The sequence below is a fragment of the Borostomias antarcticus genome (assembly GCF_949987555.1).
Source record: "Borostomias antarcticus genome assembly, chromosome: 20".
NCBI lineage: Eukaryota > Metazoa > Chordata > Actinopteri > Stomiiformes > Stomiidae > Borostomias > Borostomias antarcticus.
This window is the reverse complement of record NC_140253.1, coordinates 3,273,808-3,283,807: the sequence shown is the minus strand read 5'-3', so window position 1 is coordinate 3,283,807 and position 10,000 is coordinate 3,273,808. Positions and strand designations below refer to the sequence as shown.

Genomic DNA, 10,000 nt, shown 5'->3' with positions numbered 1-10,000 from the left:
GAGGGGGTGGGGGGGTCGCGGCGGGCGCCTGGGCGGCGGCGTGGCAGCGGGGGAGGGGCGTGTCCCCGCACGGCGCCCGGCGTAGCGAGGGATCGATTGGAAACAGCTGAGGAAAACAACGCCGGCGTGCACGGGGAGGGGGGCGGGGGGGGGGCGGGGCCCGGGGAGGGTTACTCAACGCCGGTTCCCACAGAGCCGGCCCTGCGGGGAGGGATGGAGGGGTGGAGCGATGGAGGGGTGGAGAGGTGGAGGAGTGGAGGAGTGGTAGAGGAGATTGGAAGATGTGGGGATTTCTATGAGAGACGCGTGTTATTCTATTCGGAATTAATATAACGACGTGAAATAATGTTTTTTCAATCTATGCAAATAATGAAAACCAGAAGTGACTTGACTGCAGTGCTGTCATTTCCGATCATATGTGCATGTGTGCGTGTGTGTGTGTGTGTGTGTGTGTGTGTGTGTGCGTTTGTGTGTGTGTGTGTGTTGGAGGGGAGGGGTTCCAGGCGTGCCTGTGAGTGGTTTACTCACAGAAGCCATTTCCACATACAAGGCCTCAAAACCACCCTCTCTCACTGGAACCATGCTGTTCCACTTACACACACACACACACACACACACACACACAACCTTGCCGTTAGGCTACACCGCTATTGCTTTTGGACGAACACACACACACACACACACACACAGACACACACACACAGACACACACACACCAAGGCTAACCACAAGCACATGTTCACTCCTCTCTTAACTAATTCATTCAGGAACACTCTGGTTTGAGTATTTTGCGAGACCCAAACCTCAGTACCTTTGATTAAGAAATGTGTCTGCCTGCAATTATAACAGGGAGAGGGATGGAGAGAGGGATGGAGAGAATGCACGATGGCGGTTAAAGTCTGCTGGCGTGACATTTTTCAGCTTTTTTCTCTCTCCCTCTCCTTCTCTCCCCCCCCCTCTATCCCTCTTCCTCTCTTCCCCTTTCTCTCCCTCTCTCCCCCTCTCTCTCTCTCTCTTTCTTTCTCTCTCCTTCCCTCTCTCCCTCTCTCTCCAGCTCTCCCTCTTTCACGGTAGAAACATGATGTTGACAGCAGAAGGAAAAGGGGCGGAGTTTCGCTGTGGCAACGTTGAGGGAAAGTTGAGCGATGGGTTTGAGGAGGCCTGAACCTCCGTTGTGTGGCGGCGTTGTTTTTTTTTTTGTGATGGGCTATTTTAGAAGTAACCGTGACAACAAGAGTTTGTTTGGGCTGTAATGATTTCAAATGACTTTGAATGACAGAAAACCGCTGAGTGAGTGAGTGAGTGAGTGAGTGAGTGAGTGAGTGAGTGAGTGAGTGAGTGAGTGAGTGAGTGTGTGTACAGTATGTGTGTGTGTCTGTATTAAAAATGAAATCAGAGAAATAGCATTTGGCTACATACAAATATTCCTCCTGGTGCGTGCCAGTTTGTGTATATCTGTGTGTGTGTGTGTGTGTGTGTATGAAAGAGAGAGTGAAAAAGAGGAAATGTGCATACCCACACTCCGTATACTGTCCGAGCGGGCGTCTCTGTGTGTGTGTGTGTGTGTGTGTGTGTGCGTGTGCGTGTGTGTGTGTCCCTCACTGACCTGCAGTATATACCCGCGGACGTAGTCCCGGAGGGTCCATCCCAGGCCGTGCAGGATGTGCAGGACCTCCTCCTGCTTCAGCACGCTGAACAGCCGGTCCAGCAGGATCTTGAGACGGACCGGAACCGCCTGGGTCCCGTACAGCATCAGGCTGCTGATGTCAAACACCACGTTGCACTGGACGATCTCCACCTGGGTCGGGTGGTACAGGTGCTGCGTGCTCAGCTTGTCCAGCGCTGCGGGGGGCAGGGACACACACACACACACACACACAGATGAATGTGAAGGCGCATGTCACTTAAGGAACGGACAGGAACGCATGAGAATGTCTTCTTAGTGTGTTAAAAGCTCTGCAGGTAACACAGTCTCTCTCTCTCTTTCTCTCCTCTCTCTCTGTCTTCTCCTTAGCTCACCTCATCCTCCTCCCAGCTTCCCCCCTCACTCCTGTCCGTCTCCCCTCACCTTGCCCCCCCCCCCCCCCCCCCCCCGCCTGTCTGTCTGTCTATCTGTCTGGGTGACACCTGGTTCTCCTGCTCAGATCCCAGGACCAGGCCTGCTCCAGACACGAACACCATAAAACATGAAGAACCACTCGTCAGAGAGGCTGCCAGGACCGGCATGGAATGAGGGGTGGAGGAGGAGGAGGAGGAGATGGAGGAGGAGGAGGGGGGGGGAGGAGCAGAGGAGAGCAGGAGAGGACAGACGGGCGTCCTGACAGTTCAGAAGGAGATTAAAAATGAGGCCCTGCGCGACCGCCCAACAGCTTCTTGGAACTCTCTACCTCTCTCTCTTTCTCTCTGTCCATCTTATCTCCCTCCCTCTATCTCTCTCTTTCTCTCTGTCCCTCTTATCTCCCTCCCTCTATCTCTCTCTCTATCTTTCTCTCTCTCTTTCTCTCTGTCCCTCTTATCTCCCTCCCTCCATCTCTCTCTCTATCTCTCTTCTCTTTCTCTCTCCTTTCTTTCTCAGCCGCCCCCTACAGTCTGCCGCTCAACGGCCAAACAGGTGTTTCCTTTTATCCTTTTTTTTTTCTGGTCTTTCCTGTCCTCCCCTCTCTCTCCCTCGCTCTCTATACCTTTGCTTATGCCCTTATGAAAAAGTCATTGGGTGGGGTATCTCCCTCTCTCTCTCTCTCTCTCTCTCTCCCTCTCTCTCTCTCTTTCTACACACACAATACAACAGTAGCACAAATATACACCAACCATGGAATACATATCCCCACATTACGAATGTCATGTTCAGTTGTGATTTTTTATTTTATTCTACAAAAATTAATTATATGAGGTAATAAAAAAGTCCTGTCCATAGTCTGTCATGGATATGGATGCTGGATACAGCAGATATGCAGATAGCTGGACATAAAAGGAGAGGAGGGGAGGGGGGTGGAGAGGGAGAGAGGTAGAGAGAGAGAGAGAGGGAGAGAGAGAGGTGGAGAGGGAGAGAGAGAGAGCAGATGTGTAGTCAGGTCCTCTCAGCAGCTAAAGAGGCAGTTTTATGAGAGGCTATAACTTTACACTGGCCTGGAGAGACGGACCGTACCAGAGAGAGATATAGAGAGTGGGAGAGAGAGATAGATAGAGAGTGAGAGAGAGAGAGAGAATAAAATGGATAGAGAATACCTTCGGACCATTAGCCTGTAAATCTGTCTCATTCTAGTCAAACTTTCAAAATAAAACTTTTCCCCCCTGATGTCTAATCAGAAAAACAGCGCGAGCTAATCTCATCACCCGCTACGACGTCATTAACAGGAGGCCTGTTTCTCTACGGGGGGGGAATCCAAGATGGCTTCCACAGCGGGGTCTTACCGTGCGCCACCCAGCCGTGCTTGCACTGGTCACATGTCCTCAGGTGGATCTTCCCTGGCTGGAAACACTCACACGTGCAGTTCACCAGAGTACAGCGGATAGCCTGGAGAGAGAGAGGGAGAGAGAGAGAAGGGAGGATAGAGAAGGGAGGATGTCAGTCAACCGCTCAGAACGAGAGAGAGTAGAAAAGGGAAGAGAGCGAGTTTGTGTGTGTGTGAGAGAGAGAGAGGGAGAGAGAGAGAGAGAGGGAGAGAGAGAGAGAGCAGTCATCAATCACTTAGTCATGCAAACAGAACAGAGAAGCAGTAGATCAGCCAGTCATACATGCATGCACACAGACACACACACACACACGCACACACACACATACGGAGATAATAATAATAAAAAATGCTAGCCATATTGCCCTGGCCAATCCATTTGCGAACTACACTTCCCAGCATTCACCTGGACAGACGGGCTACTTCCCCTTTCCTGAGCACGCTGAGGTTTGACTTGTTTTGACTGAAAAGCCATTACTCAACACTGCAGTGGCGCGGAGGGTGACCTCTGAAAGCTTTTATCCGCCAGAGGTTAAGTGTTCAGACTTGACGGTGGCGGGCTGTTCCCTCGGAACGTACCCCCCGATAAGATGGACTGTCCATCAGCAACACTATAACCGGCTCCCAGACAGGAAGTCAGGTGCCTTCTAACGGCGCAGATTATTCCTTTGTGCATTGTGTTGGCGTGTGCGAGTCTGGCCCCTTCACCAATAAAGTACAAATGAATTCGCAAAAAAACAATATACTGTCTGGCGAGAGATCTACACCTTCGGAGCCGAAACTGATGACAGGAAATGAAGTGTTTACATTCAACAACTGCCTCATCGGCCACCTCTCTCTCTCTCTCTCTCTCTCTCTCCCTCTCTCTCTCTCTCCCTCTCTCTCTCTCCCTCTCTCTCTCTCCCTCCCTCCCTCCCTCTCTCTCTCTCTCTCTCTCTCTCTCTCCCTCTCCCTCTCTCTCTCTCTTTTCTCCACTCCCATAGATGCCCACAACGAATGAGGACTGTCAAAAATGCCTTCCAAACATATACAGATCCGAGCCACAAATCTCTGGTTGGCGGAGGGCTGGAGAGGAGAAGGGAACTATGGGTAGACAGAGAAATGCCAAACACGGATGAACATCAGCGCTGGCTTTCGCCTGGCTTATCACTCAATTGTTATTTTATTAGATGAAAGCTATAAATCTGACTAATTACGTGGAAACGCTCGGTCTTTTCAAAGACAAATTGCTTAAACGGGGGAAGAAAAAATAAATAGATTTGTGGTCGCACCGGATTAGCCTAGCGAGACCTGCTCTGGAACATTTTCCAGGAAAAGTTTCATTTAAAGTCTAGTTTCTCCTCATAATACAGTCATTTTACTGCACATTGATTTGGAATTTAAACAAAAGTAGTTTGAGGTGGTTGATAAAATGTTTTAAAAAAAAATCATGAATGAATTACTTTTGTGAAATGTGCAGTGACAGCATGAGGATCTTGCGTGTGACTGCCTAAATGTTGGGAAGTCAAACCCAAATTAAACACGTGTGTGTTTCTATGCTAGAATGCTTAGGCCAGCAGAATGTGTGTGATTACTGAAATTACAGAGAGAATTCCCCCATACTTCTACAGACAAACGATGTGTGGTGTCCAGGATGATGGATGTGATTACAGTACAGAATTTATTTTGAGAGGGAAATCACAATCATAATTTCGTGTGTGTGTGTGGGGAGGGGGTGTTTGTGCATGTGTGCGCGTGTGTGTGCGCGTGTGTGCGTGTGTTTGCGTCTTGTGTAAGAGCAGGCCGACAGCTCCGGCCCATGTGTGCTTTGCTTAAGCTTAATGAATTTACAACATCACCTTCTAAGTATCTTATCTCAACTCCACTGTGACTCACAATGACCGGCCAGCAATGTGACACGGCAGTGTCACAGACGCTCACGCGGGGTCGCAGGTCAGAGTCCAGATATGATACCGATGACCCGTATTTCACAACCCCGGGCACGGCCGGATCAGCACTTCTCAGAGAGGGAGTCGGCTGGACAGACGGAACGACGGCGAATAAGACGCCACCCCCTCGACACTAAACGCCTTATCCACAACAACATCCATAAATATTCTCAACTCTAATTTTGCGCTGCTTCCGCGTGTGTGGATGTGTGGATATGTGCGTCTGTGGATGCGCCCTGCCCTGTTGATCAACGTCAAAGCTGCATGGTCTTAAGCAACCTGACAAATTTGCACAGCTACGCTCCAAGGTGGCGTCAGAAATCTCCATTCTGTGGATTATGTCACTCCGCAGGTGCGTAAATCCCGGATTAAACTCCCAGGTGTTTCGGCGCAGATTAGCCAGAGTGAACACGGGATAATCCCAGATTAGCCAAAACATTACACCGCGTCCGACCACACCGGCCCTGCCATCTGACACTCTGACACGCGACAGGGGGCGGGGCTTCGCTTCGGGGGTTCCTGCCGGGTCGGTTTCCGTTTCTCCGTATCTAAACTTCCCTGGACTTCCTGTCTGGGATCCCTAGTCGTTGGCGTGCGGGGGGAGGCGGAGGAGGGGGGTGGGGGATTAGACGCGGGGCAGACTTCCTGTCTCTCACCTGCTACGATCGGGGTCAGCGAACGAGTCTATAACGAGGCATGTCCTGTAAAAAAAAACGACACGCCTGTCATTTCCTCCTCTGACCCGTGTTAATGTCCCCCGGCAGATCAGTGTTGGGAGGGGGGCGCTGACTTTGATTCAACACCTCTTCACCGCCATCGAGGGAGAGAGGTGTTGCATGAGAACTGGCTTCCGTTAAGAGTTCGTTGGTGTGAATCAGTTCACTCGGGGACTCATCCCCCCTCCCGACCGTCTCCCAGTCCACTCGTCTGGGGAGGCCCGTGGGTTACTCAAGAGAGACCCGACTGACCTCGCTTTCGCCATCGCTATCACCTCCGGACTAAACCAACCGCGACCCGGGGGGGGGCGACTCTGACGACAGGTCACTGCTACGATCGTACGATGGCGCGGTCCTACTGTAATCACCCTCCTGCTCCCTCCAGACCAGCAGGAATGAAATGGAAATATCAAGCGCACCCCTCCCTGTTTACGAGCCGGGGCCTGACGGCTGACGAGATAGTTAAGGGGCGTCTAATGCGGCAATTAGGGCGGCGCTGTCTGCGGGGCTTCTGCTGTGACAAGGCGGGCCCCCTTCCCTAATCACAGACTTATTAGACTAGCAGCACGTCTCATAACCCCCTCCCCCCACATCCTCCATTAAACACACACATTAAAAAGCACTAAAGAAGGAGGGAGGGAGGGAGGGGGGGAGGGGGGGAACCCCGCTTCTGGTGAAGAAGAACTGGGGTGAAGGAGGGAGGGAGGGAGGGAGACATGTTTTCATCCTGTATGAAAGACTTGAACGTGTGGCAGGGAGTTAGAGAGAGAGAGAAGAGAGAGGGAGATAGGGAGAGAGGGAGGGATGGAGAGAGTGAGAGGTAGAGAGAGAAGGGGGAGAGAGAGAGGGTTGTCATGCATTTTCTTTCTTTTTCTTTCTTTCCCTGTGTCTCTCTCTTTGGTCTGGGTCTGTTCTGACCATGACCAAGGCTGGGGTCTTGCTGTGTGTGTGTGTGTGTGTGTGTGTGTGTGTGTGTGTGTGTGTGTGTGTGTGTGCGTGTGCATGCGTGTGTGTGTTATCTGAGGCCAGATACAGAACATTAGTCATCTATGCTAGTCTAGCCAGGCTTTCCTCCTTGGCTCACTACTAGGAGATGACAGACGGTGAAAGAGAGGACACGCTGGTGTGTGTGTGTGTGTGTAGTGTGTGTGTGTGTGTAAAGAGTATGTGAGCGGGAGTGCGGTGACTTCCTGAATCACTAGAGAAAACGAGAGGGAGTTGGGGAAGGATGTGTGTGTGTGCGCTTGGCTCTTTTCATGACGACAATCACCCCCGGTGTTCGAACAATTACAAGATGACTCCGAGCCAAGCTTCTCTATCTCTGTCACCTCCATTAAACACGCACGCACGCACACACACACACACACACCGGACACCTTCCAAAGGACATGTCTCGGTCTTATCTGGTGTAAAGTCCATCTCCCAGGCAGCCAGATGCTTGTTGTCGTGGCGGTGGGGGTTGTGGGTGTCATGGCGGGGTGTTGTGTTTGGCCGGGGAGGCCCCTGGCCCAGCCCAGCAGGATAAACACGGGGCCGGGCCAAGCCGCTCCGCCGGAGGAGTCCATTAACCGGGCCCTCTCTCGCCGGGGGAGGAGGGAGCTACACAATGGAGTGGCCCCGGACCAAAGGGGTCCGCGGAGGATCCAAAGCGACCGTGGGTTAGGCCCCCGGAGGGTCCGTCCCCCCTTCCGCCGGCCCCTCTCCCCCACCCCCCGATTGCCGGCCTCGCCCTGACCCCCCCCCCCCCACCCTCTTCCCTTCCCTCCCTCTCCATCCATCCATCCATCTTCCCCCCTTTTCCCCGTCTCCTCCCTGCCTCCTCAACCCCCCCCCCCCCCATCCCTCCCATCCAGACAGACATGTTGCAGTGGTGTCGTGGCCAGGACAGCTGGAGAGGGAGGGGTAGGGAGGGGAGGGGGGGGGGGGAGGGGGGGGGGGGGGGGGCTGGCTATTGTTCCCTCTGTGCTCTAATTGAAACCTTCACCATGTACAACACAGCCCACAGACCACAGCCCTTGTCTGGTGAGTTAAGCAAAGCCCAGATTTAGATGGGATCCCTCTGTTCCGCACGCCGCGCATGTGTGTGTGCTTGCATGTACCCCGGAATGCGTTGTGCGTGCGAGTGTGTGTGCGTGCGTGCGTGTGTGGGCATGTGTGTGTGTGTGTGAGTGCGTGCGCGTGTGTGAGTGTGTGTGTGTGTGTGTGTGTGTGCGCATGTGTGTGTGTGTGTGTGTGTGTGTGCGCCACAGCAGCCGTGCAGACCGTCTCAGCCGCAGGGTCACAGTGAAACACTGGGAGCATCATGTCCTCTCCTCCACCCACAAGATATTATCTCATCCGTGAGCGAGCTGCTGAAACGCCGCCGGCCGCGCTGCCAGAAATGTGGATCCAACGTGTGCAGGACGACGGGGGCGCGCGGCGGGGAGGGGGGGGGGGGGGGGGGGGTCTTTGCGTGTCGTAAAGCCGGGTTCTGGCCCGGGACGGACGGACCCGGGACTTCACAGCGCCCCCGTATTGGAAACAGGTGACAAATAAAAAGTTCTGGATGAAGAAAGGCTTTGTAGCTAGCAGCAGCACGCCACCAATTTGAGGGGAGTTAGCGCTCGATGCCAAGGCTAATTTTTGCTTGTTTGACTTCATCCGTCGGGTCCGACTTTAAACTTGAACCTTTTTTTTTCTCCCCCCGCTGAAGTATTGCAAAGTAAACAACGATTAATCATTTGTGCACCGGCTGAAAACCCCCTCGTTTTAAAGGGGAAGTTGGAAGAAAAAAAGAAACAAAAAAATGCCTATCCCCTTTTAAGATCCCAGAGTGCACAGCTGCCATCCTTTCCTTCCTCCTCCATGACGGCTCTGTGTTTGAGCCGCGGGGGCCGCCGGTCGCCGGGCCGGTGGTCCCCGTCCTGTGCGAGGCCGTGCCACCGGGCTCTGGCACGGGAACCGCAGGCACCGGAGATGTGCTGATGACAACCAAGCTGGGTCGTGAGTCCCCAACGAGGAGGAGGAGGAGGAGGTGAAGAGGAAGGAGGAGGAGGAGGAGAGGGAGGGGGAGAAGGAGTAGAAGATGAAGAGGAGAGGGAGGAAGAGGAGAAGCATGTGTGTTGACGTGGTGACCCCGGGACCTTTTTGTTTTCCCCTCCTCTGTTCTTCCCCGTGTCAGACCGAGCGGAGAGATGGCGGTTCCGTGTCTATATTGTTCGTGTGCGTTCTTAATCGCCGCGTTTTTTTTTCCCCCCTCTATTTGACAGGTGAGCAGATTTATTGGCGGACGCCGAAATTCAGCCCTGAAGCGGTGATGACGCGACCGGACCTCGGTGGGCCTGTCTCACATCTGGTCCCGGGAGAGGAATGTTAATAGCGCCATGCTCAGTCCTATCCGGGGGACAGCCAAACTGTCCCTCAAAATGAAGAGGGAGAAGAAAAAAAAAGAAGAAGGAATTAAATAAACAGAGGGAAAAAAAAGGGATTAGGCGAACAACGAAAAGGCAGATGAATTTCAGATGTCTCTGGCGCACACACACACACGTCCGCTCTCATTCCTGGAGTGTCTCACACACACCACCCTCGGTTGCGTTTCATAGCCAGCTGCGATCGGGCTTCAGTCGGCTGAGGGGGGGGGGGTCGGTGCGCTTTCAAAACCTACACCCCCCCCCTGGAATTCCCCTGGGGTGGCTCCTTCCTGGTGGATGACAGGGTACCGGGGCCGGCCTCCCACTCAGCCGGGGCCGCCGCACGGCCTCCTGGGAGTCGTAGTAGACGGAACGTTTGGTGTGGTTGAAGTGTCACCGGTGCGTCTGACGCGGTGTCAAGGGAGGGGAAGAAAGGAATGGACGAGTTCAGACGGCGTTGTAAAATAAGAAGAGAGCGCTCGGACGAGTAACGGTAGAGCAGCCCTCTTGAGTCA

At 53.3% G+C, this 10,000-nt stretch overlaps 1 protein-coding gene across 1 annotated transcript in view; it reads right to left on the bottom strand.

The window, feature by feature from the left end:
- Nucleotides 1–10,000, bottom strand: part of bnc2 (basonuclin zinc finger protein 2) — a gene marked incomplete at both ends in the record, with an annotated part of 70,573 nt that overhangs the window by 54,952 nt on the left and 5,621 nt on the right. The window contains 2 exons of the mRNA XM_084454458.1: nucleotides 1,607–1,842; nucleotides 3,412–3,520. Of these exons, the coding sequence (XP_084310584.1) occupies nucleotides 1,607–1,842; nucleotides 3,412–3,520 (345 nt within the window). The remainder of the gene's footprint in view (nucleotides 1–1,606; nucleotides 1,843–3,411; nucleotides 3,521–10,000) is intronic.